General features: G+C 69.6%; 10 protein-coding genes across 10 annotated transcripts; 7 read left to right on the forward strand and 3 right to left on the reverse strand.

The window, feature by feature from the left end:
* Positions 1 to 345: 345 nt before the first annotated feature.
* RHOBADRAFT_55878 (uncharacterized protein) lies at positions 346 to 3323 on the forward strand (the record flags this gene model as incomplete). The annotated part of the gene is made up of 4 exons (XM_018418062.1): positions 346 to 417; positions 592 to 666; positions 733 to 846; positions 924 to 3323. The coding sequence occupies 4 exons, from the start codon at positions 346 to 348 to the stop codon at positions 3321 to 3323; spliced, it is 2661 nt and encodes an 886-aa protein (XP_018268460.1).
* Positions 3324 to 3447: 124 nt separating this feature from the next.
* RHOBADRAFT_55879 (uncharacterized protein) lies at positions 3448 to 4885 on the reverse strand (the record flags this gene model as incomplete). Its single annotated transcript, XM_018418063.1, has 2 exons — positions 3448 to 4535; positions 4604 to 4885. The coding sequence occupies 2 exons, from the start codon at positions 4883 to 4885 to the stop codon at positions 3489 to 3491; spliced, it is 1329 nt and encodes a 442-aa protein (XP_018268461.1). The 3' UTR covers positions 3448 to 3488.
* Positions 4886 to 5308: 423 nt separating this feature from the next.
* Positions 5309 to 6952, forward strand: RHOBADRAFT_30013 (uncharacterized protein). The gene is made up of 10 exons (XM_018412892.1): positions 5309 to 5383; positions 5453 to 5541; positions 5606 to 5648; positions 5708 to 5741; positions 5814 to 5881; positions 5954 to 6030; positions 6112 to 6367; positions 6440 to 6679; positions 6748 to 6834; positions 6902 to 6952. Exons 1-10 carry the CDS (start codon positions 5333 to 5335, stop codon positions 6917 to 6919), a joined length of 963 nt encoding a protein of 320 aa, XP_018268462.1. The 5' UTR covers positions 5309 to 5332; the 3' UTR covers positions 6920 to 6952.
* Positions 6953 to 7372: 420 nt separating this feature from the next.
* On the forward strand, positions 7373 to 8650 carry RHOBADRAFT_55881 (uncharacterized protein; the record flags this gene model as incomplete). The annotated part of the gene is made up of 1 exon (XM_018418064.1): positions 7373 to 8650. One exon carries the CDS (start codon positions 7373 to 7375, stop codon positions 8648 to 8650), a length of 1278 nt encoding a protein of 425 aa, XP_018268463.1.
* Positions 8651 to 9083: 433 nt separating this feature from the next.
* Positions 9084 to 10399, reverse strand: RHOBADRAFT_39442 (uncharacterized protein; the record flags this gene model as incomplete). Its single annotated transcript, XM_018413620.1, has 5 exons — positions 10083 to 10399; positions 9865 to 10003; positions 9597 to 9745; positions 9262 to 9496; positions 9084 to 9109 (listed from the first exon to the last, which is right to left on the reverse strand). Coding segments are annotated over exons 1-5 (783 nt in total), but the record flags the coding sequence as incomplete, so codon positions are not given.
* A 986-nt stretch (positions 10400 to 11385) lies between these two features.
* On the forward strand, positions 11386 to 12457 carry RHOBADRAFT_55883 (uncharacterized protein; the record flags this gene model as incomplete). The annotated part of the gene is made up of 2 exons (XM_018418065.1): positions 11386 to 12002; positions 12070 to 12457. The coding sequence occupies 2 exons, from the start codon at positions 11386 to 11388 to the stop codon at positions 12455 to 12457; spliced, it is 1005 nt and encodes a 334-aa protein (XP_018268465.1).
* Positions 12458 to 12959: 502 nt separating this feature from the next.
* RHOBADRAFT_55884 (uncharacterized protein) lies at positions 12960 to 14062 on the forward strand (the record flags this gene model as incomplete). The annotated part of the gene is made up of 5 exons (XM_018418066.1): positions 12960 to 13030; positions 13124 to 13379; positions 13451 to 13536; positions 13611 to 13914; positions 14000 to 14062. The coding sequence occupies 5 exons, from the start codon at positions 12960 to 12962 to the stop codon at positions 14060 to 14062; spliced, it is 780 nt and encodes a 259-aa protein (XP_018268466.1).
* Positions 14063 to 15036: 974 nt separating this feature from the next.
* On the reverse strand, positions 15037 to 16101 carry RHOBADRAFT_46869 (uncharacterized protein; the record flags this gene model as incomplete). Its single annotated transcript, XM_018414877.1, has 2 exons — positions 15037 to 15946; positions 16043 to 16101. The coding sequence occupies 2 exons, from the start codon at positions 16099 to 16101 to the stop codon at positions 15037 to 15039; spliced, it is 969 nt and encodes a 322-aa protein (XP_018268467.1).
* A 2391-nt stretch (positions 16102 to 18492) lies between these two features.
* RHOBADRAFT_55885 (uncharacterized protein) lies at positions 18493 to 22738 on the forward strand (the record flags this gene model as incomplete). The annotated part of the gene is made up of 4 exons (XM_018418067.1): positions 18493 to 18757; positions 18929 to 19831; positions 19906 to 22198; positions 22274 to 22738. 4 exons carry the CDS (start codon positions 18493 to 18495, stop codon positions 22308 to 22310), a joined length of 3498 nt encoding a protein of 1165 aa, XP_018268468.1. The 3' UTR covers positions 22311 to 22738.
* A 118-nt stretch (positions 22739 to 22856) lies between these two features.
* RHOBADRAFT_55886 (uncharacterized protein) lies at positions 22857 to 27563 on the forward strand. The gene is made up of 5 exons (XM_018418068.1): positions 22857 to 22922; positions 23030 to 25945; positions 26015 to 27025; positions 27093 to 27335; positions 27419 to 27563. Exons 2-4 carry the CDS (start codon positions 23059 to 23061, stop codon positions 27320 to 27322), a joined length of 4128 nt encoding a protein of 1375 aa, XP_018268469.1. The 5' UTR covers positions 22857 to 22922; positions 23030 to 23058; the 3' UTR covers positions 27323 to 27335; positions 27419 to 27563.
* The last annotated feature ends 252 nt before the right edge of the window (positions 27564 to 27815 follow it).

Genomic DNA, 27815 nt, shown 5'->3' on the forward strand with positions numbered 1-27815 from the left:
GACGCGGCCTTAGTCGGGGCTGCCGACGCTCGGCAGGGCACGCAGTGATATCTGAGAGTGTAGTTGCACTCCTTCTGCCCGGAAAGATACAGATGCGAGCGCTCTGCAAGGCCAGAGGGGAAGCAGCTCTGCCGCTCCGGCTCTGGATCGTCTCCGCACCCGGCCCTCGCCCACAACCGCCTGCAGCGCACGCCAGAGCAGCAAGAGCCCCGCACACCTCGCTGTGGCACCCAGCACCCCGCCTGCCGACCGGCATCGCCTCCCGCCGACCGGGCACCGCCCCTCTCGCGCTCATCGCCCAGCTCTGCTCGACACCGACCGCGCCTCGGGGCTGCGTGTGCGCCCATGTCGTTCAACTTTGAGTGGCCGCAGTTCAGCGACGACTTCTACGCCGACGCGCGCGAGATGCTCGCCCAGGTGCGCCCCGTGTTTCTCTCCCTCATCAGCAGCCGGCGACTCGAGGAGAACGAGGGCGCGCAGCACTCGATGCTGCGGCGGAAGGTGGTCTCAAGCGGTTCAGCACGTCCTACAGCAAGCTTTGAAGTGCCCTGACTGGTCTCGGCCTTCCCCTCCTCGGTTCCTCCCTCGCAGGCGCTCAACAAGGGCCAGAAGCCGCCCATCATCGCCGACCGCATCGAGGTCAAGGAGCTCAACATGGGGACCATTGTGCGTGCCCTCCCCGCAGCCTCCCTCTTGAGCCTCGACCCGGACTGACCTTCCCCCCGGACGCAGCCGCCAGAGCTCGAGATCCTCGAGATTGGCGACCTGTCGACCGACCGGTTTCGCGGCATCTTTCGCCTCACTTATTCGGGCGACGCCTACATCGTCCTCCAGACCAAGGTTCAGGTGCGCTCCTCCCCCTTCCTCTCCCGACGGTGCCGCCCCAAAGCGGACGACGAGCTCACCCTCTCTCGCGCACGCAGGCCAACCCGCTCAACGTTCCTCGACCCTCACTCGACATCCTCAGCTCGCCCCGCATCCTGTTCGCGGCCGCCCCGCTCGTCGTCCCGATGACGCTGCGCCTGTCGAACCTGTCGCTGCGCGCCATCGTCGTCCTCGTCGTGTCGCGGCAAAAGGGCATCACGCTCGTGTTCAAGAACGACCCGCTCGAGTCGGTCAACGTCTCGTCGTCGTTCGACGGCGTCGACTCGGTCGCGGGCTTCATCCAGCGCGAGATCGAGAACCAGCTCCGCGAGGCGTTCCGCTCGGACCTGCCGAGCGTCATCCACCGCCTGAGCCAGAAGTGGCTCAGCGGCGAGGTCAAGAGCGCGGGCAAGGCGGCCGACACGATCCCGCAGCGCGCCCGAGGCGGCCTCGCACAAGGGTTCAGCCGCGACGCCAAGATCGAGACGCGCACGGCGTACGAGCCAGGCCACGACGGCGCCGTGCGCGGCAAAGGCCTGTCGCGCCGCATGAGCGGCATGAGCGACGCCGACGGTGGCGACAGCGTCGAGCTCGGCAGCCAGGCCGACTCGAGCTGGTCGACCTGGGGCGAGAACCGCATGGGCTCGTCGTCGGTCGGGAGCGGGAGCGGCGGCGGCGCAGGGGGAGCGTCGTACGGCCGGTCGCCGAGCCTGCGACGAGCGGCCACCTCGGCGTCGGCGGCGAGCGCGGCGGTACGGCACGACCAGCTCGACTCGGTCCCCGAGTCGATCGAGAACTACGACCCGACCTACGGCCTGAGGCCCGACGCCCTGCCGCACCACGCCGGCTTCGGCGACTACGAGCGCACGGTCAAGGCGGGTGCGTCTCGCCGAGGGCTCGGGGACGTGCTCGAGGTGAGCGAGGACGCCGACGAGGCCGACCTTGTCGACGAGGAGGACCCGTTCGCGGCCCGACGCCGGCCCGGCGACCTCGACGACGACCCGTTCGCCTTTGACCTGCGCGACATCGCCGCCGACAAGCGAGGCCGGGCGTCGCTCGACTCGCTCGACTACCGCCTCGGCCTCCAGGACCACCACCACCACCACCTCGAGACGATCCCGGCCGTCGGCGGCGGCACCATCACGCGCCCGCGCGTGTTCCACACGCAGTCGCAGATGCGACCGCGCACGGGCTCGACGGGCTCGATGTCGGCGCACGGCAGCCCGTCGTCCGTCACGGCGAGGAGCGCCGCCGGCGGGTCGTCGACCTCGACGGTCGGGCTCGGCCGGTCGGCGTCGTTCGGGCAGCTCGCCGGCCTCGAGTCGCGCTTCCGGGCACCGTCGCTCTCGGGCGCGTCGAGCGCGCACTTCCCGTTCCCCAAGTACGGCGGGCCGCCGCCGCCGGCGTACCCGGGCAGCGCGTCGCCGTCGCTCGTGCGCAACACGTCGCTCCCGAGCCTGTCGCGGTACCCGTCCAAGGCGTTCCAGCACCGCCGGTCGTCGTCGTCCATGTCGACCTCGTCCGAGTACGCGCGCACGCCCTTTTTGCGCTCGAACGACCCGTCGGCCTACTCGTCCCCACCCTCGAGCCTCCCTTCTCCCGCCCTTCCTCCTCCTTCTCGCTCTCGACCACCCGCCGACGATCCCGACGACCCTCCTCAGCTCGCCTACTCGCGCCCCTCGCCGATCGACCTCCTGTCGCGCTCGCCGTCGTCGGTCCTCAACACGTCCTTCCTCGACGAGGAGCACCTCCCGATCACGCTCAACCCGTCGGGCAACGACTCGTGCGCGCACCTCGCGACCCTCACAAGCTCGAACCAGACGCTGTCGCCCTTCACGCGCGACCACGCCCACGTCACGGCGCGCAGCGCGCCGTACTCGACCTCGGCGAGCGGGATCTCGTCCGGCGCGGCGAGGATGGCGCCTTCTGCGCCCGGGACGGGCCGCGTCGCGCTCGTGCACGGCGCAGGCGCCATGCCGGGCAGGCCTGGCTCGGCGCCACCCGCACAGCCGGTCAAGGCGGTCCGCAAGCGGCTGCACCGCATCGGCTCCGCACGGGCCGCCTCGCCCGCGCGCAACTCGGTCCCGCCCTCGCCTGCGCTCCTCAGCGGCGTCGCGTCGTCGTCGTCGTCGTCCGGCGTGGGTGCGGGCTCGGGCTCGGGCTACGGCGGCTACACGCCCGCAGCGCCGGGCACGGTCCCGCCTCGCCGTCCGGGCGCGCCCCTCACCCGAGCGTCGCTCAGCCGGGCGACGTCGCCGCTGAGGAGCAGCCACCTTGCGCCGTCGGCGGCGACGCAGAGTCTGCCCGCTGTCGCCGCTCGAGGGCTCGGCGTCGGAGGAGGAGGCGGCAGCGGTGGAGGGGGCGCGCCGAGCGAGCTGAGCGACTATTTCCCAACGAGCGGCGCGAGGGAGATGCTCGAGCGCATGGGGCTCGGAGCAGGAGGGCTCGGGCGAAGGTGAGCTGGGCAGGGCAGGAGCGCCCGACGGGAGCGAGCGAGCGAGGAGGAGACGCATCCAGCGTGTTGTTGTAGTCGTACGCGCGACAACTTTATTCTCTCTTCTCTCGTTCGTGTATCTGCCATGCGAGAGGGGAGTAGATGCATCGCAAGAACGAGAGGTAAAGGACTATCGGCTAGACAGCGCGCTCCGTGCTCGGGCCTCCTCATCCTCGGGCCCTCGTTCTCCTCTGCTCCTCCTCCCTTCTTCCTCGCCCTCACCGCGCATGACGACGCCGGCCACCATCTCGACGAACCGGCGCACGTCGTCCTCGTCGTCGCTCTCGAGCAGGACCGGGCTGTGCTCGACCTCAACAGGTCGGCGCCCGGCCCACTGCGAGTGCGGCGCCGCCCAGTGGTGCCGCAGCGCCGCGAGGGACTGGTGCGTCAGGGCGTCGTTGCCCGAGAGGACGAGGTGGAGGGCCGGGCGCGCTGGGGAGGAAAGGGAAGGAGGGGGCCGAGCGTCGCCTGCCATCGCCGGCGACGAGCGCGCCGGGCTGCGGGTCGATGCGCCAACGAGCACGGCGTCGCCGGCGGCGAGGTGTGCGTCGCCCGCCGCCGAGCCGAGCCCGCGCAGGTCCCGGGCGCACAGGCCGAGGTGGCTGAGGTCGAGGAGCGCGAGTTGCGGCGGGACGTCGGCGAGCGCGTCGGCGAGGTGCGGCAGGGCGAGGTAGGGGGTCGTGCTGAGGTTGAACTCGACGAGTCGAGGGAAGTGCGTCGAGAGGGGGAGGGGAAGGAGCGAGAGGGAGGACCACGAGAGGTCGATCGTCTCGAGGGAGGGGAAGGCCGTCTCGGCACCACCGTCGGTCGGGCACAGCTGCCCGAGGAACGCCGACAACCGACGACAACCTTTGACGCGCAGGGCGCGCAAGTTCTGCAGCGCTCCTCCTTGCCGCCGCGACGCCGTCGACCCTGGCCCGTCGAGAACAGGAAGGCCGGCGAGGGCGACGAGGTCGAGGTCGCGCACGCCCGAGAACGACAGGTCGAGCGTCGTGAGGTGGGAGGAACACGCCGGGAGGAGCGTCGAGAGGGTGGACGAGGGGCAGGAGCGCAAGGAGAAGTGCCTGGTACCGCTCAGGACCGAGGGGAGGAAGGCGACGAGGTGCGGGTCGAGGTGTTGCAGGTGAGGGATCGAGACATCGCCGTAGAGCCGAGGATCTTGCAGCAGAGCGTAGAACTGTTTCGTGAGAGAGGGAGAGTCAGGGAACGGACGAGGGTGCGAGACGAGGAGGCAAGGGAGCGCACGGCGTGATTGACGCGGCGCAGGCGCCACAGTTCCTCGACGTCGAGGTGCCCGACAATGCGCTCGACGAGCTCGACGGGAAGCTGCTCAAACAGGCGGAAGTGTGCCGCTGCGCCGAGCTTGCGCCGCTTGTTTGTCGAGAGGCCGCCGCGACAAGGTGGTCGAGGGCTGCAGCGGCTCGGGCAGGGCGTCGGGTGCGGATTGAGCGTCGGCAGGTGCCATCCAGGCTCGAGCAGGCGGGTGTGCGGGTGCTCGCGAGGGGTGCACACGGCGGCTGTCGCCATCGAGTCGGCGTCGGGTCGAGGTGGGGGCCGCTGCGACGATGGCGATGGGCGGGGCGGGATTGGCGGCGGGGTCGTACGAGGTCACCGAGTAGCTGGGCAGAGGTGCGCGGGCAGCTGTGCGAGTTGTGAGCTTGTGTGCGGTCGCGGCGAGAGCGAGTTGTGACGCAGTGAGGAGGAATTGCCGAGTCGAGCCCCCGTCGGCACAGAGGATCAGCCGCACGTGCCGTGATTGGCAAAGTGCCGCGTACGGCAATCGCTCGTCGAAGCGGCCGTCTCATCGTTCGGCTCCCTCTGTGCTCTCAGCCATCCTCTGAAAGCGACGCCACCGTGGCTTACTTGCACCGCGCACTCGCCTGCGCCGTCGCCCTTGTCGCTGCCCTCGCCGCCTTCCTCCTCTCCTCCTCCTCCTCTCGCTCCGCCTCCCCCTCAACCAACTCGCCGTCGACCATGTCTGTCGCCCACATCTCGCGCTCAGTTGTCAAGACGGTCCTCGCTCGTGTGCGTCTACTCTCCTTCGCCCTCCCAAACTCGCCCGAGCGACCTGACCCCTCTTTGCCCCTCACGCAGGAGACGCCCGAGGGCGCAGGGGCCATGGTGCGCCGCTCGATCGGCACGCCCGCCCTGCGCAACTTCAGCCCGTTCCTCATGCTCGACAAGTGAGCCCCTGCACGTGCCCGTACCGCGCGAGGCCTTCGCTCACTCGCCCCTGCCCCCACGCAGCTTCGTCGTCAAGGAGGGCGCCGGCTTCCCCGATCACCCGCATGTGCGTCCTCTGTCTTATTCTCCCTCCAGACCTACCAAGCTGACTCCTTGCGGTTGCAGCGGGGCATGACGACGCTCACGTACCTCTTGGCTGGTAAGCCTACGAACGTCGTCCAGGCCTCACGGTACCCGTCCTCGAAGCTGACCCTCCCCCTTACTCACACAGGCGAGTTCGAGCACGAGGACTTCAAGGGCCACAAGGGCCGCATCGGCCCCGGCGACCTTCAGTTCATGGTGCGTCGTCCTCGCCCCCTCGGCCTCCTCGCATGTCGACGACGTCCTGACTCCCCGCCTCACCGTCCACAGATCGCCGGTCGCGGCATCATGCACAGCGAGATGCCTGTGCATGGACACGGCAAGGAGGACCCGGTTGGCCTGCAGCTGTGCGTCGCTCGAGCCCGTTCCTCCCTCCCTCGTCCTTTTCCACCTTCCTGACTCTCTCCCTTGCCTTTGTCCACCCGCAGCTGGATCGACCTGCCCAAGGAACACAAGATGGTCGAGGCGTCGTACCAGGAGCGCAAGGCGGCCGAGATCAGCTCTGCGCACCCGTCGCCCGACACGACCATCAAGGTCGTCTGCGGCGAGGCGCAAGGGTCGGCCGACGAGGGCCTCGTCAAGGGCAACGTGCGCCCGCTCGGCGGGTGCTGGTTCCTCCACTTTGTCATGGGCAAGAATGGCGAGCGCGTGTGGCAGCCGGTGCCCGCCGGGTGGAACGCCTTCGTACGTCGTCCTCTTTCCCTTCTCCTCCTTCCCCTTCCTGCGCACCTACTGACGGCTCCTCGTCGCGCGCAGATCTATACCCTCAAGGGCCTGACTCGCGTCGGCGCGTCCTCATCGTCCTCGTCGACGTCGAGCGGCGCCCTCGCGGCGCCCATCGAGCAGTACCACACGGCGGTCCTGTCGAACGAGGAGGGCACGACGGGCGTCTGGCTCGAGGCGGCGAGCGACGACGTGAGCTTTGTGCTTGTCGCCGGCGAGCCACTCGACCAGCCGGTCGTGCAGCACGGCCCGTTCGTCATGACCTCGCAGCAGGTGCGTCTCGACTCTCCCTTCCTCTCCTTGCTCGAGCGCCCTCACTCACCTACTCTCGCGCCCCACAGGAGATCATGCAGACCTTTATGGACTACCGCGGCGAGACCAACGGCTTTGAGGGCGCGCATGGGTGGCGGTCCGAGATCGGGAAGAAGGTGCGTCCTTGTTGTCTCCATGGCTCTGCTCGTGCGCTCTTCCTGACTCGTTCGACCCGTTGCACAGATGACCGACGACATGTAGATACAGTGCGCAATGCAGACGAGCTCAATGGCACGGCGCGGACGAGCGAGAGGACGAGCGAGAGTGCGAGCGAGAGCTTTCGCGAGAGGGCAGGATTGCTACCGCTGCTTCGTGTGCCCGAGGCGTATTGACGGAGACTAAAGCTCGCACTGCACCTTCGAGAGCGCCCAAGAGAGGCAAAGGAAGGCGAGACGAGCTGGTTCGGGTCGTTGTCGCCGAGCGGGGAGGAGTGGCTCGGAGCTGGTTCCTCCTCTCGCACCTCACGACCTCTCAGCGCCTCGCCGAGTGCGTGCATAGCTCGCTAGTCACCACCAGATCCCCCACGGCCCCGCGCCTACCGCCCCCGCCTCGTCCTGCCCCGCTGCGGCCGCACCGCATCCTCATCACTCATCCCACCTCCACCCGTCGTACCTCTCCACCAGCCCGTCGAGCACGGAAACAGTTCACCCGACCATGGACAGCTCGCGTTCTGCTGCAGCTCGCGATGGCAAGCGCAACCGCGAGCGGTCGTCGACGCCGTCCTCCTCCTCCTCATCCGACTCGTCCTCGCACCCCGCACCCGCACCTCGCCCAAGCGTCAGCATCAGCACCAGCGCCACCGCCGCCGGCACCTCCACCACGAGGGCAGCTCACGGCCCGCCCCGCGAGCCCGACTCGGACGAGGACGACCTCGCCGAGCCGAGCACCGAGGAGGACGAGGTCGCGCCACCGCGAGCGGGACCGAGCAGCGCGCCTCGCGGCGGCAGCGGCGACGACGACGAGGCCGAGCCGGACACGGAGCCTGACGAGCCCGAGGAGGTCGTGCGCCCGACTCGCAAGCGCCGCCGGGCGAGCGCGAGCGCGAGCGCGAGCGGGTCCCCCGAGCCAGCGGCGGCGGCGGCGGCGTCGACGACCGGCGCCGTCCTCGACCTGACGGACGACGGCGACGACGCGGGCCTGCCGCGCATCGTGTACGGCGCGGGCGGGACGCGGCGCCGGCCGGGCGAGTCGCTGTTCGAGGGTCGCAGCGGCGACGGGACGCCGGCGGTCGAGCTCTCGGACGACGGCGACGACAGCGACGGCGAGGGCGAGCTGCTCGTGTCGGTGCCCGTCTCGTCGCGCCGGCGGAAGAAGCGGCGGGTCGGCGCCGAGCCGGGCTCGGGCGAGGACGACGACGTCAAGGTCAAGGACGAGGGCACGGCCAAGATCAAGAGCCGGGCCAAGGGCAAGGGCAAAGCTCGTGCTCGTTCCTCGTCGACCTCCCTCCCTCCTCCACTCTTCAAGCCCGCGCCACCCGCCACCGTCCCCACCCCGTCCCCCTCGCCCTCGTCCTCGCTCCCCTCGCTCGCCAACCTCACCTGCCCAATCTGCTTCGGCGCGCCCTCGCCTCTCGCCCTCACCGCCTGCGGCCACGCGTTTTGCGCGCCGTGCCTCCACGCCGCGCTCGTCGCCGGCCCGGCGCTCACGCCGCCGCCGCCCGGGCAGCGAGGCGCCGGCGGCAGAGGGAGGGGCCGCGGTCGAGGCGCAGCGGCCTCGATGCCCGTCCCGGACGTCTTGGCGCGCCTCGCGGGGCAGGTCAGGGGCCGGAACGGCGGGCGCGCAAGAGCAGGAGCGGGAGGGATGGACGAGGAGGAGGAAGCGGGCGACCCGGAGCTCGAGAAGCACTGCCCCGTGTGCAGGACGCCGCTGTACGGCGGGTGGGGCAAGAGCCTGCGCGGCGTCGTCCTGCGCATGGCGCCCGTCAAGCGCTGAGGCTGCGCCCTCCTCGTCGTCGTCGTCGTTGCCTTCCCTCTCCTTTCGAGTAGTGCCATCTCGCCGAGTTGCAGAGCAAGCGTGCCTTTCCTTCTCTCGATCTCTCACGCACGTCGATGTCGGGTCGAGAGTTAGGCAGCGAGAGTCCAAGTCGAGGATGGTGATAGTGCAGGGAGCGCAAGACAGAGAGAGAAAAGAGAGCGAGCTGCTCGAACAACAAGGAGGACCGCCCGCCCGGGCTCGGACCTCGAAACGCGAACTCGACATCGACGCCGACACCCTTCTCGACCTCTGTCTGGCGCCCGCCAACCCCCGTCCTCAGCGGCTCGCCCTCGCTCCGCCCGCCGTCGACTCGGCGCCGGCGCTGCTGCCCGTCGCGCGCTTCTCGTACTTCTTGATCCACGGGTGCACGGCGACGTCCTTGAGCGGGAGGCGGTCGAGCGGGTTGAGGCGCAGGAGCTGTGGGCGTGGGTAAGGGAGGAAAGGGGAAGGGAGGGAAAGAGCAAGGGGACGGGCGAAAGAGGAGGCGAGAGTGTCAGTGACGACAACAGGAGGGAAAGGGACGCGAGCGGACAAGGACGAGGAGGGGAGAGGGAGAGAGAGAGACGCACCTTGCGCACAAGGTCGGCGGCCTCTGGGCTCACGCTCGGCGGGATCGTGTACTCGAGCCTCGTGATCCTGCGGTACGTGCCGGCGTGGCCGCTCATGTCCTCAAACGGCGGCGTGCCGACGACAAACTCGTACGTGAGGACGCCGAGCGCCCACAGGTCGACGGCCGTCGTGTGCTCCTTGTTCTCGACCATCTCGGGCGGGAGGTAGTCGAGCGTGCCGCACAGCGTCGTGCGCCTGCGAGTGGACGAGCGGGGAGGACCGGTGCGAGTGCGAGGGTGAGTCTCGGTGTCCCGCTGTAACGAGGGAGAGCGAGAGAGAGGGAGACAAGACGCACCTGTTGCCCGGCGCGTGAACGCTCCAGCCAAAGTCTGCGAGCTTGAGGTCGCCGTTGACGCCGATGAGGATGTTCTCGGGCTTGATGTCGCGGTGGATGACGTGCTTGGCGTGCAGGTACGCGAGCGCGTCGGCCATCTGGGCGATGTACTGCGAGGGAGGCGGGAAGGGGCATCGTCAGGACCGCGCTCTCGTGCCCGAGCTTGCCGACGCTCGACGTCGGGACGAGAACAAAAGAGATAGAGAGAGAGAGAGGAGGATAGACGGACCCGACTGGCGCGCTTCTCGCTGAACTTGCCCGTGCGCGACAGCGAGCGGTACAGCTCGCCCTTGCCGGCAAACTCGAGGATGAGGAAGATGCGGCGCTCGTCGTGGAAGTAGCCGTGCAGGCGCAGGATATTGGGGTGACTGTGCGCGAGTGCGGGCGAGGACAGGGTCAGTCTCGAGCGGTCGAGGAGGAAAGAAAGGAGGGAGAGGGAGGACGCACGCGAGGTGCGACTGGATCTCGATCTCGCGGCGGACCTGCTTCTCGACCTTGTTCTTGATGATCTCCTCCTTGTGGAGGCACTTGAGGGCGACGATGTACTTGGGCTCGGCCTTTGTGCGGGCCATGTAGACGCGGCCAAACTTGCCCTTGCCGAGCGGCTTGCCAATCTCGAACGACGACAGCGAGAACGGGACCGTCGTGCGGTGGCTGCGCGTGTGCGACGTGTCAGTGCGCATCGCTACACGTGCATCCAAGCGCGCCGTGCCCGCTCGCAAGCGGACGGCGTCGCGCACGAGGCTTCTGTCGAACGAAGCGAGGCGACGCACCTGCCCGAGGCACTTGACGAGTCGAGAGCGAGCGTCTTGACGGCGTCGCCCTTGAGGACGTGGGCGCTGCCCTGTGCCGCTGCGCGCTCGTCGCGCTCAAAGCCGCCGTCGTACGAGCCGATGTCGGGCGACGCCGAGGGAGGCGGCGGCCCAGTGCGGGAGGGTGCCGCCGCCGACGAGGAGGAGGACGAGGAAGAAGGGCCTGGCACGCGCAGAGTAGACGAGGTGGACGAAGGGTTGGTCGCGGTCGAGGGTGCGCCGGCCGGGCGGTACTTGGTCGGGAGGCCGGTGGTCGAGGGGGCGGCAGGTGGGGCGTAGGTCGAGGTGGGTTGACGGTACTGGGACCCGGTGGTAGTGGACGAGCGTGCGGTCGAAGGCGGTGCGAGCTGGGGCTTGAGGAGCGAGGTGCGGCCGATGTTGGATGAGGGCGGGTTTGACGACGAGGGTGCGCTGGTCGAGGGGCGGATGGGCGCGAGCTGTGGTGGAGGCGCGAGTGAGTTGGTGCGAGGATAGAGTGAGGGTACGGGGTGCGCACCTTGTGGGTCGTCGAGGGTTTTGCGAGGGTCGACAGGCGGTGAGGCGCGGTGGGAGGAGCGGCGGCGGGCGCTGGCGGGTGGGCGTCGTCGTGGAGCGAGAGCGTGTCGAGCTGGTTCTCGAGGGTGGACGACCTCGAGAGGACTCGTGGGGCCATGGTGTCGCTCAGAGGGAGCTACGGTGGGTGAACGGAGGAGGACGAGAGAGCACACAGCCGACGCGAGGCAGGCGCGGGCGCCGCCGCTCTCCCTCTCGCTCCAGAGGTGGTGCTCGAGGGCCAGGGAGCCGTGTGATAGTCTGAAAGAGAGGTTCGCAGCCTCACAGGACGCGTCTGTGAGGTTGACAGCGGGCGATTGTCGCCTCGCCGCTCGAGCTGATGAAGCCGACTCGGTCTGTCGCCTTCCACGACTCGCCCTCTCGCTCTGCAGCCTCGACCAGCAGCCATGTGGCCCTTCTCAAGTGCACCGACACCCCAAGACCCGCCCCCACCCTCGGCGTGCCCCGTCGACCACGACACCCGCTCGGCCTGGCTCGACCGCCAGAACACCGCCAACTCGCCTCCACCACCACCCGCCAAGCACTCGTTCCCGGCACCCAAGAGCGACACCGACCCGCACGCCCACCTCCTCAGCACTGAGCGCGAGGTGTCGTCCATCCCGCGCTGGTTGCCACCCACCTCGTCCTCGTCCTCGTCCTCGACTTCGGCCGCACCCGCACCAGCACCCGCCTCGACCGCCGCCGATGCGCCGCCCTCGGCCTGCCCGATGCACGAGTCGGAGCGAGCAGCCGCCGTCCCCTCCGAGGACAACTGGGTCTACCCCTCGCCCGCCTCGTTCTACTCGGCCCTCGAGCGCAAGAACCGCAACCCCAACGCCCGCGACATGGGCATCGTCGTCCCGATCCACAACGCCGTCAACGAGCGCGTGTGGAACCAGGTCCTCGACTGGGAGCGCGAAGCCCTCGGCCTCCCGCACGGCGTCGACCCGGGCTCCAAGCTCGTGTCGTTCGTCGGCAAGCCCAAGGAGGTCAGCCCGCGTGCGAGGTGGAAGACGCTCATCGGGTGCGTCCCCTCCTCTCTCTCTACGACCTCGTCCGCCGAGACTAACCTCGCTCTCGTGCGCGCGCAGGTACACGGCCCCGTTCGACCGCCACGACTGGCTCGTCGACCGACCCGTCGTCCCTCCCTCGACCTCGTCCCCCTCGTCCTCTACCACCGACGCCTCCTCCACCGACCCCTCTCAGCCCTCGTCCGTCCGCGTGCGCTACGTCATCGACTTTTACACCGGCCGCGGCACGGGCCTCCTCGCCCCTCCCGCTCCTCCCTCGTCCTCCTCCTCCTCCTCGGCTCCCGCACCCGAGGCCAACTTCCGCCCCAACTTCGCCTTCTTCATCGACTGCCGCCCGGCGCTCGACGGCTGGGAGGGCATCCGCATGCGGTTCAACCGGTACTGGGGGCTCGGCGCGGCCGAGGCGGGCGCCGGTACGGGCGCGCCGGGGCAGCAGGCGCGGCGGTAGATGGTGAGGCGGCCCGGGGGGCGAGGGACAGAGTGGGAGGGGCAATAGCGAGGCGAGGCGGGGGCAGTCGGGGAGAAGACGGGGCGGTGGGCGGCGCGAGCAGGTGAGGGAGCGAGGGAGGTGCTCGGACCTGTAGCTTGCGCTCGGCAGCGATGCCCACTTTTCGTCTGCTCTCCCTCCTGTCGCCCTCGATGTCGACCGACCCGCTCGTCGAGCTCGCTCGTGCAGCGCTTGCGTTCGCGCTCCCTCGCCCTATCGCTCGGGCCTCGTGTTGGGCACAAGTCGGGTCGACTCGGCGTCTCTCGTGCGGCGGCTCCTCACGCTCGCAGAGCAGTCGCTGCACAAGTCGAGCTCGATCCTGACGGCAAGGCGAGCCGCAACAGGCGGTCGAGGTGACTCGGCGGACGCGCGTTGGCCGTTCGACACGCGCCTCGCTTCCCCGCTCTCTTCTCCCTCTCTCTCTCTCCTCCTACCTCTTCACCGCCACCCTCGGCAGCCCTTCATGGAGACCATCCTGTTTGGTGGCGGCTTCTTCGTCCTGGCGGCCTGCGGGTACCGCTGGACCCGTCGCAGGTGCGCCTCCTCTCGCTTTGAAGGCATCCCTCCCTTCCTCGCGAGCGCGTGCTCTCGTCGAGCCGCTACTGATCTGCCACATACCGCGCGCAGTTCCGATCTGGTTAGCGCCCTCGCCACCATCGCCTTCACGGTCCTCGTTCGCCTGTCGGCCTTCCTCCTCCCCGTCGACTTGTTCATCCTCAACCTTCGCGACACCTACCGCGCCCAGCTCCAGGCCGATGCCCTCCCGCACTTCGAGGCTCAGCAGTTCCTCGACGGGCACATGAGTCTGGCGCCGGGGTCCGATTTGGCGGAATACGCGCTGCTCCCCGACTCGCCCGCGCAGTCGGGCACGGTCTTCGTCTTCGTACGTCCCTTCTCACCGCTCTCAGCACCTTTTACGCCACGATCTGACTCGCCTCGCACCCTCTCTCGCAGACCTTCATCATCTGGCTGTTTCTCGTCTGGTTCGCGACCGGCTTGTACGCCAACTTGGTCGCCCAACTCGTGTCGCCCTACTTTGTGTGCGCACCTCTCCCCTCCTCGTCCTCGGTCTCGTCTCGAGCCGTCAATCATCTTCATCCCGCAACGTCCGCAGCTACAGCCGCCGTGCTCGCCTCTCGCCGCGTTACTGTATCCCGGCCGCCCTCCTCGGCATCGCCTACATGTGGTACCCCGCCATCTCGGACTATCTCGACGTCGCAACGGTCATCTCGAACAAGAGCCTCGTAGCTAAGCACCTGTACGAGGAGGACGGCTGCCCCAAGTCGCTCTCGGCGCCCGAGGGCTATTGCCAGCTGTTGGCCAGCGCCATCACGTCGCCGCGCGAGCACTTCTTCGGCGGGCACCTGCTCTGGCGCGCCATCAAGAAGACCATCGAGGAGGCCAAGGACGAGCAGCGTGTGGGTCGACCTTTTCGTCCCTTTACGTCGGTCCCGCTTGCCCTCCCGCGAATCGTACTGACGGCGTGTTCCTGCGCGCCCGCAGCTCTCGTCGGCCATCCTCATCGGCGGCGTCGTCCTTCACCTCGCCTTCATCATGCACCTCTGAGGTCCGTCGACGTCTCGCTTGTGTGCCGTGTGTGACCCCGAGGGACCGTCGAGCGAGGGAGCGAGTACGGCCGTTGCGCCTTCTTCGCCTTTCTCCTCCTCTTTTGTAGACGACCCTGTTCTATATCTGTGTGCGCTATCCCTGTGCGTCTCGTCTATCCGTCTCGAGCGAGCGGAAAGCTAGTCCTCGTCCCGCTCGAGCCCTCGTCGTCCGGCTCGAGCTGCTCGTCGATCCGGCACGAGCAGCCGCACTCGGCTCTCTCGAGGCTTACCTCTCGAGAGAAGCTCGCTCTCGTCAGCTCTCGACTCGAGCTCGAGCGACGCAGCGCTGCGCGAGACGAGGCGGCGCCGAACCGACGCTCCTCGTGCTCCTCCTCGTCTCCTCTTTGGCTCGCGCCGAGTCGACCGCTAGCGCCTTCTCGGTCGCAGCTCCAGCATCCTCGCACTGAGCAAGACGTACTCGCCGTGCTCGAAGCAGGACGAGAGAGAAAGGTGAACGTCGACGAGAGCGCTCGGACCTCGACTTTTGACGAGAGGGCTCTTCTCGACGTGCGTGTCAGCCTCTCTCGACTGGGTTCGAGACTCGCGCCGCCCGTCTCTCAGTGCAGCTCTCGTTCAGGGAGGGGCGTGGCCGACGGGCAGCTTGACCGCTCGTCGAGTTGAGCACGAGCTGGCGGAACTTTGACGCTCTCGGTGCTCTCGCTTCGTCGTGGGCACGGCTCGAGAGGGATAGATAGCAACAAGGGCACGACGAGGGACGGCTACAGATGACGAGGGCGACGAGGATAAGGTACTGAGGCGAGAGGATGGAGGGCGGCGTTGAGCGAGGAGAGGGAGGGCGAGGAGGAAGGGAGGAACCGCCACCGAGCGACGACGACAGTGACCACCTGCGCACTCGGCTCGTCATGTCAGGCAATCGCTCTGCGCATCAGGAGCGAGAGAGAGAGGACGCACCGTCACAGGAGAGAGGGTCGCTCACGCCGTCCTGATCGCGGCAAGCTCGACGCCCTGCGCCGCAAAGCCGGCGACGACGCGCCCGACGAGGGCCGAGTCGACGTCTGCCTTGTGCAGGATGTTGATGTGGCTGCCCGGGATGGCCTTGACGCCCTCGACAAGGTCGGCTTCGAGCTCTTGGAAGACGAAGGTCGGGTCGCACCGCTGGTGGGTGTTCGACAGCCGATACTCGACGAGGCCGATCGTCGACGGGACGTGGTGCAGGAAGTCATAGCTCCCGACAGTGCCGTCGACGAACAGGTACGAGAGTGAGGGCGGCAGCCGCGAGAGCAGATCGTGCGCATCGAGGATCGACGAGTACTGCTCGACGATCTTGAGGACGAACGGGCGGCAGTACAGTGACGACAGGTTGTTGAGGTTCGTGAGCGCGTCGATAACGAGTGGGCAGAAGATGTCCCAGTTGTGCATGAGCCGGACCCGCTCGAGTCGAGGGCACAGGCGCAAGACGCGGACCAAGAGGTCGTACCGGCGCTCGAACCGGGCCTCGGACGCCGACGGTGACGCCAAGAGCGTGCCGCCGAACAGGACGAGGTTGCGCGACAGGAGGGCGAGGTCGGGGTTGCGCTCGATGGCGCTGACGAACGCCTCGCAATGGCACAAGTTGACGACGACGATGGACCGGTACAGGTGCTCTCGTGCGAGCAGGTACCACGAGCGACTGACGCGCGCACACCTCGACAGGGCCATGCGGATCTCGCGACTGGGCGCCATCATGGGCGCTCTCGCCGTGCCGCCGTCGAGCTCGTCGAGGACAGCGAGCTCGTTGAGAATCATGGCGACGAGCTCGAGAGGGAGACGGGCGAGGCGGACGAAGGATGCAGACGTGACGAGGTCGCTGCGGGGCTTTGTGACAGGGTCGACGGGGCTAAACCTGTTGCGGCGAGGGCGAGAGGGGCGATTGTTAGGTGACGAGGTAGGGTGAGGAGGAGAAGGGCGGGGAGGAGAGGGAGGGAAGCAGGGGACGCACGGGCTGGACCAGTATGCGACGACGGCAGACCCCAGTCTTTTGAAGGCGTGCAGGAGCATCTCGAGCACAGTAGCGGTGAGAGGTGAGGAGGAGAGCGGAACGACTCAGAGCCGGACCAAGTCGCTCCCTCTCGCTCCCACACCACGCTGTGGGGATGCTTGCACTGCTCGACCACCTGCTGTGCACCTTCACGAGCTACCTCGTCCAAGTCGCGCACCCTCACGAGGTGTCGCCAGCCCTCGCGCCATCCTCATCTCGCCAACTCGCCGCAACCTCGTCCACCCGCCAGCCACGACCTCTGCGCCCGATTCAAGCACATCGACAGGCCCAGCATGGTCAACTCGAGCGCTTCGAGAGCGCGAAGAGCCTCCCTTTGGTGCGTCTCCCTCCCCCTCCCCTCCTCCGCTCCTCCCGCCTATCGTTGTCGACAGCTGACTCGTCCTCCCGCGCGCAGTAGTCCTCGAAGCTCTCGCCCGAGCGACTGTCGCTTCCGTTCTGCGCGCGGTCGAGGGCAGCATGCGCGCATTGCGCCGGCTCGCTCTGCTCGTCTTTTGCTCCCTCCCCCTCGGCTCGGACCTTGACTGCGACCGCCCTCTCCTGGCGGCCGTCTGTCGAGGTCATCTGCAGAGCGAGGCAGTCTCGTCACGACGCTCCTGCTTCTACGCCGCTCGTGCCCGAGGCGCAGCTGCCTCGCGCCCGCGAACCTCCTCGAGTCGCTTCGTCTCCTGCATCTGCTCGTGCCTGCCCTCGCCACAGCGGCGGGGCCAGGCGATCCCTGCTGCAACTCTTCTCTCGAACCTCGCAGTCTCTGCTCTCTGCTTGACGGTCTCGGGCCAGCGCCAGAGCTGTCCTCGTCCGCTCGAGCTCCTTCTCTCGAGACGGCTCGAGCGGCGTGCGTCGAAGCGGGGGCACTCGGCTCCTGACGGCGGCTCCCTTCTCAGGATCGCTCGCTCGAGCACGAGCGACAGCGCAAGGCGCGAGTCGATGGCGAGCCGTAGCCTGCCTCGTCGTCCTCCTCAATCCTCGCTTTCTTCCTCTCGCTCTTGCTCGTCTTGGCGGCTCGCCCTGACCGACACGACTCGCTCGATGTCTCTCTGCAAGCGAGCCTGTGTGTGACGGGAGCGACGTCAGGGAAAGTGAGGCGCGGGCGGCGCAGGCGCGAGAAGGAGAGCTCGTCGACAACTCACTGTTGACCGGCTCGCCTGGTTGAGCACCGCCCCTGCGGCAGCACTTGCTCGACGGCGAGATCGTCTGCAAGAGGCACTTTGTGAGAGTGTCAGTACCGAGAATCTGCAGAACGCGAAGAGAGAGAGAGAGAACGGCGAGTCACCCGAAGCGCTTGCGTCCCTCGCTCAGTCATTGTCGGCTCGCCGGCCTCTCGAGCCCTCTTGGGATGAGTCGAGCCCAAGCAGCAATCGAAGCGTAAAGAGAAGCTCGAAGCGCGAACAGAGAAGAGTGAGCTGGACGAGCTCTGGCCCAACTCTTCCCTCGCACGGACCGTCACGTCGTCCGCCCTCTAGCGCCTCTCCCGCCTCGCCCGTCCTCGTAGCACTCGTCCACCCCGTCGGCGCTTGACGAGCATAATCGTGACCGCCGAGACCGCCTGCAGGCCGTCCTCCCGCATGTCGCCGGCGCGTCGAGCGCCGAGAGGAGGTGACCCGGTGACAGGCGAGGCACGCTCTGCGCCGCTCGCCCTTCAGGCAGCGGTCCTGCAGAGCCGTGATTCATCTGGTCCTCGAGTCAACTCGAGGAAAGTCGCGCTCAAGCAGGAAGCGAGCGACGAGCTCGGAGAAGAAGCAGGTGGGCCGACGACCTCGACAGGGCGACAGCTTTGCGCGCACGCGCACTCACTGCACGCACGTCGTACAGCGACGACGAGTCGCAGAACGACGCTGCTCGCGGTGCCGAGTCGCGAGGAGGAAGAGAACCGACTCGGTGGCCGACTCCGGTGCGGCTCGAGGTCGGCGACGAGAGGCGCGGCGGCCGAGCCGACGACGTGTGAGAGAGACGGAGCGCAGAGGAAAACAGGGTCGCGAGAAAGCTCCGCAGCGAGGTCGAGTGCGGGGGGGAAAGAAGAGGGACGAGGAGGAAGAGGAGAAGGAAGAGGGACGACCGACGACGGCGAGGGTGCGAGCGATCGAGAGGGTGGGAGAGCTTCGAGAGAAAGGGCACCGAGCGGGTGACGGACTTGCCAGAAAGAGGAGCGCTGGGTAGGTGCTGCGGAGCCGGAGTCGCGTGGGAGAGACACACCCAGCTCTCGCTCGCCCTCTCCCACCCCTCGTCCCTCGCTCGCCCGTCACCACACCCAGGGCTCTCACCACTCCCTCCCTGATCCCCTCGGCTGGTCCGTGTCGCCCTCCGCTCCCCCTCCCCTCCCGCCAGCCCGCCGTCCGCCGGCCAAGAAGCACACTCCCCCCCCTCCCCCTTCCCCCCGTCTCGCTCAACGGACAATGCGCTCGCCCGCCCTCGTCGCGGCGTGGGTGCTCCTCGCCGCCCCACTAGCGTTCGCCAACCCTCAAGAGCCGCCTCAGCCGACCCAGCTCGAGCGCCGTGCCCCCCTCGAGCCGTTCCAGCGCCCGAGGAGGCTCGGGTTCGCCGCCGCCGTCGTCGAGCGCTCGACCCCCCAGGGGGCCAGGCGGGCGCGTGGATTCGGCCAGCAGGGGCACGAGGGTGCCCAGGTGGTCAAGCGGCAGTCGGTCGACCGCCTCAGCGAGGGTGAGCCCCTCCCGCTTCTCCCTCGTCCCTGTCCCCCGCCGTTGGCAGAGACGCGTCCTCGACCGACGCGTGCCTCCCTCGACAATCGCCCGCCCTTTTTCGGGCACAGCCTTGGCGTGATACGCACCTCGGCAGACTCGGTACTGACTCTCTCCTCGCACACGCGCGCAGACATCGACCTCGCCGAGCTCGCAGACGCCCTCCTCGCCAACGCGACCTCGTCCCTCAACGCGACCGACTCGTCGTCGACCTCGTCCGAGCCTGCCTCGACCTCGTCCCGCACTCGTTCGTCGACCGTCGTGGACGCGACCAGTACCGCGTCGCCCGTCTCGACCGAGGAGTCGCCGTCGACGGCCTCGAGCTCGTCGTTCGGCTCGTCCCCCGCCGCCGAGACGACGTCGGACGCGCCGAGTACCGCCGCAGCCGCCGACAGTGACACGACGAGCACGGTTCGCACCTCGGCCACCGACGAGCCGACCACATCGTCCGCCGAGCCCTCGGCATCGACCCCGAGTCGCCGCGAGGTCGTCTCGTCCATTCGGGCGGCGCGCGCGTCCTCCGCTGCGGCCGCCGACGACGCGTTCTCGTCCGCCATTGTCGAGTCGTCCACGGTCGAGCCGACGACCTCGAGTGCCGCTCCCGCGTCGAGCAGCAGCGCCTCGTCGTCGACCGGCGGCTTCCTCGGCAACCTCGTGTCGAGCCTCGTCGGCGGCTCGTCGTCCTCCGCCCCCAGCTCGACGTCCTCCTCCTCCTCGACTATCGCCTCGTCCTCGCCTGCCCCCTCGTCGGCCGACGCGTCGACATCGGCGAGCCCGGTCGCCGAGTCGAGCTCTGCCCCGGCGTCGTCGAGCTCGGTGCAGGCCTCCTCTGACGCCCCGGCCGACAGCGCCTCGTCGTCCGCGGCTGCCGACGTGTCGTCGAGTGCACAAATCGAAGGACCCGCCTCGGGCGCAACCTCGAGCGCGCCCTCGAGCGTCACGGTCGCGCCCATCGGCGCGACCACGTCGGCCGAGGCGAGCAGCGCGGCAGCCTCGTCCAGCACCGGGAGCTTCGGCGGCATCCTGAGCCAGCTCGGTGCGTCTTCCGTTCTCTCTTTCCTTCTCCTTGTCGATGCCGACACTGACCCGAACTTTGGTCCTCGCGTGCAGACGACATTTTCGGCACGAAGAGCGCCGCCAACTCGACCGTCGCGCCCGCCACCACCGCCGCCGCCTCGAGCATCGACGAGCCGAGCGCGAGCGTCACCTCGACCCGTCGGGCGTCGTCGTTGGCCACCGACGAGGCGACCGCGACGGCGTCGGCCACGAGCGTGTCGGTGCCCGTCATCACGTCGGCGGCGCAGGCCTCGTCGACCATCGATGTGTCGGTCGCACCGTCGGCCTCGGCGTCGAGCGCGTCGGGCATCCTCGGCAACCTCACCGCCGTCGTCCCCGTCCTCACGCCGTCCTCGACCGCCTCGACCGCCGACACGACCACGATCCGCGCCCCGATCGAGTCCGAGCCGGCCGCGGTCGGCAACTCGACTGCGACTGCGCGCCCGACGAGCTCGTCGGGCCCCGAGGTCGTCGTGCCGACGAGTCGCTTGAACGAGACGGCGTCCGTCCTGCCGACCTCGTCGCCGATCGTCTCGACCCGCATTCCTGTCGCGCCTGCGTCGTCCTCGGTCGTCGCCGAGCCCACCTACCTGGCCAACAACGCGACGAGCAGCCCGCCGGCGAGCCCTGTCCCGAGCTCGAGCGAGGTCGACTCGTCGTCGGCACCGTCTTTCTCGGCGGGTGCCGGCAACGCGACCGCCCCGGCGACGCGCTCGTCGGCCTCGACGCCGCTCATGACGGCATCGGCGACATCGAGCCCCGCCGCTGCCGGCAACAGCACCGCCGTCGTGCCCATCCCGGGCGCGTCGTCGAGCTCTGCCGCGCCGGTCGCCCCGCTCCCGTCGGGCAACGCGACAGTGTCGCAGAGCGCCGCCGTCCCCATCGCGACGGGCAACTCGACGTCGTCGAGCGGTCCGCTGTCGTCGTTGAGCGCGGTCCCGACGGGCTCGTCGAACGCGACGTCGTCAGCCGCCGCCGCCGCCAGCTCGTCCTACTCGGCCTCGGCGTCGGGCTCTGCGTCGTCGTTGTCGTCGTCGTCGGTCTCGGCGAGCTCGTCGAGCATCAACAGCGAGTACGAGTGGGTCCCGACCTCGACCCTCGTCATCGCCCAGCCCTCGTCGTCGAGCTCGTCCCAGTCGGGTTCGGCCACCGACTCGTCGTCGGGCTCTTTCACGACCACCGCGCCCGACTCGAGTGCGCTCCAGCAGGGCGCGTCGACGTCGATGGTGAGCGGCAAGCCGTCGGTTACGATCACGTCGCAGGTCGCGTTCCCGAGCGACATGCCGTCGCGCATCGTACCCGGCGACGACAGCTCGTCGTCGTCGTCGTCGTCGTCGGGCGACGGCTCGTCGACCCAGGTGTCGCAGGCGGCGGCCGACACAGTGCCCGTCTCGACCATCTCGATCCTGCTCGACGACAGCATGCCCTGGTCGTGGGTCGTCGAGAACTCGGACGCGTCGGGCCAGATCTTCTACTACGTCCCGATCGTCGTCACGCAGGCGCTCAACGTGTCGCTCAGCACGCTCGAGACGATCGCGCTCCAGGCGTACCAGACGACCGACGCGACGGGCGCGAGCACGATCCGCACCGTCTTCCTCGGGTCGCTCCCGACGAGCTACGTCGACGCGCTCAGCGCCATGATCCGGACCCCGTCGTCGCCGATCTACACGCAGGACGGCCTCCCCGGCCAGCTCGCGCAAACGTTCGTGTCGTCGTTCGCCGTCACGTCGTTTGCGTCTGAGTCGGGCTCGGACGACGGCGACTCGGGCTCAGCCTCGTCGGCCGACGGCACGTCGACGAGGCGCACGTCCAAGGACGGTGGCAGCAGCGACAAGAGCAAGACGATCATCATCGCCGTCGTCGTCACGGGCGGCGTCCTCCTCATCGCCATCGCCGGCTACCTCGCGTTCCGCGCCACCAAGTCGGGCGCGATCGCCCTCTCGTCGAGCCCGCGCCTCGGCCGCAACGAGCGCGACCTGCCGCGCGACATGGCCCAGGCGCCGGGCAGCGGCGCGAGCCCGACCGGCCTGCGCGGGTTCTACCTCAACCAGGGCACGTACCGCGGCCGCAGCGGCAGCATCTCGACGACGTCGACGGCCTCGACGGGCGACTTCTCGTCGCCGTTCGGCTCGCCGCGAGCGGGCGCGCACCACGCCCCGGCGGGCTCGACCGACGACCGCCGCTCGTCGTGGTGGCGCTTCTCGGACTCGTCGTCTGGGCACGGTCACGGCGGATCGCCGCCGATCGGGCTCGCGCTCGGCGGCACCGACACGTACCGCGAGGGCCCGAGGCGCGTCCAGATCCACCGTGGGCCAGACGGCGCCGTCGCACCGGGCTTGATCGGCAGGTGCGCCCACTTCTCTCTCTCTCTCGCCTCTCTCTCTCGTGCAAGCAGGACTGACCATGCCCCTTGCCCTCGCAGACCTGTCCAGCAGAGCAACTCGCTCATGCTCGACTGAGCGTCGTCGTCGCCGCGCCCCTTTCCCCTTTCCTCGGGCCTCGCCCTCCTCCTCTCTTGCATGCAGTACCCCTCTTGGCCCTCGCGCCGCCCTGGCTTCGTATTCGGCCCCCCTTCTACCCTTAGCCACGGACGCTTGCCCCCGACCACCTGTCTCGACGATACCCCTTCTCCCTCGCGGCCTTTCTTCGCCCTCCCGCCCTCTCCTCGTACCAGATGCCCCTCACGCTCGTTCGCCTCGCCTCGCCTCTTCCTCGTCGTCGCCCCTTTGTCTCGTTCTTCCCCCTCCCTCGTCCACCTCGACTCGCGGGGCTGGACCTCGACGAGCGTCGCTCTCTCCCTCTCTCCTCGCCGTTCGACCCTTTTCTAGCTCTCCCTTTTCCGCGAGGTCGGGACTCGGCGGTACGCAATGCACTGCTGGGCACAACTATCGAGCCGGGAGCCTGCCCGTGCGAGAGGAAAGCGAGAGAGACGGTCCCCCACTTGGCTCGCGTGCGAGTCGAGCGTCGCTCCCTCCTCGTCCCTCTCCCAACCCACTCGACGCTGTTCTGAGAGCGAGAGCACCTCAGCAGTACCGCCAGCACTCGACTCGACCCACTGCACGCCCTACCAGGTGCGCCCTCGCCGTCCTCCACTCCCCCTCCCCTCCCCCTCATCGTCATCCCCCGATCCTCGTCCCTGATGCTCACGATCTCGTACGCCCTCGACGGGCCCATACAGTCACCACCAGAGCAACCTCCACAACCGACATGTCCACCTACCCGTACCGTGCTCGCGCGGTGCAGAAGTACAAGACGCCGCCCGGCCAGCAGCCCGCCTTCGCCTTCGCACCCGGCGCCGACCTCACCGTCCTGTCGGCTGCCGACGACGACGGCGACTGGCTCGAGGGCGAGCTCGCGACCGGCGACAAGGGCATTTTCCCCGCCACCTTCGTCGAGGCCGTCGCCGACGACGTCCTCGCATCGCCAGCCGAGCGCGCGCCCGAGCCGCCCACCAAGGCCTCGCCCGCCCAGGCCACCTCCGACGAGACGCCCATGGACGACACCAACGTCACCCAAGGGTCGCAGCCGACGCCCGCCGCCGTCAGCGTCAAGTCGGACGAGGGCGCCGCCGCCGCCGAGCCGACTTCCACCACTCGCGCCAACGAGCCGACTGCCCGTTCCCCAACCTCGCCCGTCGAGCAGCCGACGCTCGAGGATGTCGCGCCTCCCGCCGCATCTGCGCCTGCACTCGCGCCCGCCGCACCCGCCGCCGCTCCGCCCTCGGCACCTCCCGCCGCAGCGGCCAAGGCGACGCCGCCGCCGCCGGCCAAGAAGCCCAATGCCCTCGCGTCGCGCATCGCGGCGTTCCAGCAGGCGGCCGAGGCGCAGAAGAGCAACACACCGCCTGTCCCTCGCGCCAAGCCGCGCGAGTGGAAGCCTCGCCCGGCGGCCGACTCGCCCGCTCCGGTTCCCGCCCCGGCTGTCGCCGCTGCGCCCTCGTCGTCGTCGACTGCCGCCGCACCTTCTGCACCCGTCCCCGACCTCGTGCGCTCGACGTCGTCCGACGAGCCCGCACCCGGCGCCGTGCAGGACTTCTCGGCGCAGGACGCCGCCGACTCGATCTCGCGCGGCGGCGGCTCGTTGCGCGACCGCATCAAGCTCCTCCAAGGCGGCGCAGGAGGCGGCGGCGGCTCGGGCGGCGTGCGCGTCGACGCTCCCCCGCCGCCGGGTCAAGCGCCCAAGCCCAAGCCGTGGCGCCGCGCCGAGCCCGAGCCCGAGCACGAGCAGGCGGCCGACGAGGGCGGCGAGAGCGCCAAGGAGGCGGCCGAGCTCCAGGACACGGTCGTCAAGGACGACCAGCCGGGCGAGGACGAGACGACGGCCCAGAGCCCCGGCGCCGAGGTGCCCGGATTCGAGCCCGCCGAGGCGACGCCCGACGCGCCGCGCAGCGTCGACGGCGACGAGCAGCAGGCGTCGGCCGAGGCGGTCGGCAACACGCCATTGGACGTGGCCAACGTCGTCGAGGGCAGCGAGAGCAAGCCGGCCGAGGCGAGCGCCGCCCGAGACGCCGCCGCTCGCGCTCCTGAGCACGCCGTCGAGCAGCCCTCGCTCGCCGACGTCACGCCGGCCGGCTCTCGTGTGCCCGCAGCCGCGGCCGTCGAGGGCGGCGTGAGCGCGTCGCCCGAGGAGGCCGACGAGGAGGCCAAGCGCGCCGCCGTCGCACAGCGCATGGCGGGCCTCGGCGGCCAGCGCATGGGCATGCCCGCCCTGCCGAAGCGTGCGGCAGGCCCTCGTGCGGCGCGCAAGGCCAAGAGCCCGGCCGTCGAGACGCCGCCGGCTGCGCCCGAGCCCGAGCCCGCGCCCGCGCAGGAGCCGGCGCCGGCTCCGCCTGTCGAGGAGGAGGAGCAGGCGCCCAAGGGCGACGTCCTCGCGTCGATGGGCGGCGCGAGCTCGCTCCTTGCGCAGGACGACGACGACGACGAGCGCGTCCAGGCGCCGGCCGACGACGACGACTTTGAGACGCCGGCGCCGCCGCCTCCCGCCGCCGAGGTCAAGAACGAGGTCGAGCACGCGGTCGAGCTCGACGAGCCGCCGCTCGAGGCCGACGAGGAGCCGCTCGCCGCCGAAGAGTACGGCCAGCACGACGACAGCGCCGAGCAGGAGCGCCCGACCATCGCCGAGGAGGCCGTCGCCGCCCTGCCCGACTCGGCCGCCACCGACGACGGCGCCACGCTCTCGCCGTCCGCGCTTCGTCCGCCTCTCCCACCTCCTTTCGTCCGCCAGCCGACCGACGAGCCTCGTCCCGGCCCGCCGACCGCCGAGGTGCCGACCTCGGGCCTCTCTCGCCGCGAGCCGCCGCCGCCCTCGCGCTCGATGGATCCACCTGCGCTCGCGAGCGGCGCCGACACGATCGTCGACGAGCCGCGCCCGACCGCTCATGCGCCCGACGGCGAGGCGCCACCGCCGCCGACGAGGAGCCGCCCGCCCGTCCCGCAGACGCAATTGTCCGCCGTCGACGAGCCGAGCGACCCGGCCACGCCTCAGCACCCTCCCGTCCCGACGCACCCTCCTCCTGTCGGCGCCGACCGCGTCACGACCGCCGCCGAGGACCGCATCATCGCGTCGATGCCCGAGATCGTCACGCCGCCCGAGGAGGCGTTCGACGAGTCGACGGCGTCGCCCCTCGTCGACGCGCCGTCGACGGGCCAGATCGCCGAGAGCCGCGCCGAGAAGGGCCACGAGCCGGCCGACATGGCGCAGCCGGTGTGGGGCAAGGTCGAGGGGACGCAGACGCCGGCCGCGGTCGAGAAGGCCGACCCACTCGTGCCCGGTGCGCCGCCGCCGCCGGCCATGCTCAAGGCGGCGCTCACCAAGGCGCAGGCCGAGGACGTCGGCGGCGCCGACGGAGAGCAGCACGAGCAGGAGGGCGGCGAGGACGAGGACGAGGCAGAGGAGGAGGACCCGGAGGTGGCGCGCCGGCGGGCTCTCGCGGCGCGCATGGCCAAGCTCGGCGGCCAGGGCATGATGCCCATGTTCGGCGGGCTCGGTGGGCCGCCGCCGGGTGGTGCGCCCAAGAAGAAGGCGCCCGTCAAGAAGCCGACGAACGAGCTCGCCGAGGAGGGCCAGCTCAAGCCTGCAGGGCTCGAATCTCGCCGTGCGTCCCTTCTCTTTGCCCCTTCCTCTCTCTGGGCGTTACCCTGACACACCCCTTGCCCGCACGCAGCCGTCGAGTCTCGTTCGGGCTCTGACGAGGCCGCCCCAGCGCACCCGCCTCGCCGTATCGGCGGCATGCCCGCCGGCGGCTTTGCCCTCCCCGGCATCGCGCAGGCTCGTCCTGCTCCCCCTCCTGTCGAGGCCGAGCAGGAAGAGTCGCGCCCGCTCGCCGAGGACGCCGATAGCCTCAAGGCCAAGTCGGACGCGGCGACCGAGGAGGCGTTCGAGCGCCACAGCGCGAGCAGCGAGGGGGACCGCCGCGAGCAGCGCGACGAGGTTGAGGGCGGTGAGCAGGAGGAGCCGGCACCGCCGCCTCTGCCCTCGAGTCGCCCGCCGACGATGCCGCCGAGCCGCTCGGTCCCGGTCCCGGCGGCAGACGCCGAGCCCGAGCAGGGCAACGTCCTCGACGAGCAGCAGCACCACGTCGACGAGCCCGAGTCGTTCGCGCACGACGAGCAGGAGCCCGAGCAGGTCGAGGTCGACGAGGAGGAGAGCGCCATGCCGCCGCCGCCGCCGCCGCCTCGCCCGGCCGGCGGCCACCAGGCCTCGCTTCCCCTCTCGCCGACGCACGACTCGCCCTCGTCGCCGCCGATGCGCGCTCCGCTCTCGCCCCGCATGTCGACCGACCTCGCGCGCACGGCGACGCAGTCGTCTCGTCGCTCGTCTGCCTTTGCCGGCGCGCCCATCTCGCCCCGCCAGTCGTTCGGCGACTACCCGTCGCAGTCGCAGCCAGGCGACAGCATGAGCGGCTCGGCCCCGGTCCGCGCCAACCTCGACTCGCTCCTCCAGTGGTCGGCGTCGCTCGGCGCGCAGGTGTTTGCGGCAGCGCACGTCAAGCAGAGCGACAAATCGGCGCGAGGGCTGTCGGACCGCGACCTGATCGAGTTCTGCCTCGGGCGTGCGACCGACCCGATGCCGCCGAGCGGCGGCAGGTACGGCGCCGTCGTGTTCGACGCGACGGTCGAGCAGGGCAAGAAGGCGGCGACCGTGTCGCAGGAGGACGAGCCTCGTGCGGGCGACAGTGCGTCCCGCTCTCCCTCTCTCTACCCTTGCGCAATCTCCTAACTCCCGCTCTCTCTCTCTCGCAGTCGTCTCGATGCACGCCAAGTTCAAGCATGCGCTGTCGAGCAAGACGGTCGGGTCGGCGCAGGCGCCTCACGTCGCCGTCGTCGCAGCGTGGGACGACAAGAAGGGCAAGCTGCGCGTGCTCGAGGTCGACGCCAAGAGCGGCAGCATGGTCGAGGGCAGCTACAAGGTCGAGGACATGCGCGCCGGCCAGCTCATCGTGTACCGCGTCGCGCCCCGCGACTACGCCTGAGGGCCTCTCTCAGGTGCGTCCCCCGTCTCTCTCGATCCTTCTCGCTCGGGTTCAGGTGCTCATACGCGTGCGTCGTCGGCCGCCCCGGCCCCGCAGATTGTTCTCGCTCGCGAGCTGCTCGCGATGGGCGAAGTAGGCGGTGCGCCGAGCGAGGTTGCTCGATCAGGACGAGCGTGCGGAGCGAGTCTTTGGTTTCCGCCGAGCGCGACGTAATGCCATTCGAGCTGCGTCGGTTTGAGCGAAGTTGTGCGAGCGCCGGAAGCAGAGAGCAGCAGCAGAGCTGTCGAGAACGAGAGCGACGATCTTACGACTGAGCGAGGCAGGGGAGCGCGCGCGTGCGTTTGTGGCGATCGCAGCCTCGAGTCGCTCGCCGGCGGTGGGCGCGAGCCGGCAAGGGGGAGGGTCGCTTGCTCTCGACTCTCACGCCTCGCACCACCCAGGCTGCACGCTCGACTGCACTGCTGCATTGCACAACCACCGCCACCCAGCCCTG

The sequence above is a fragment of the Rhodotorula graminis genome, assembly GCF_001329695.1.
Source record: "Rhodotorula graminis WP1 unplaced genomic scaffold RHOBAscaffold_15, whole genome shotgun sequence".
Classification (NCBI taxonomy): Eukaryota; Fungi; Basidiomycota; class Microbotryomycetes; order Sporidiobolales; family Sporidiobolaceae; genus Rhodotorula; species Rhodotorula graminis.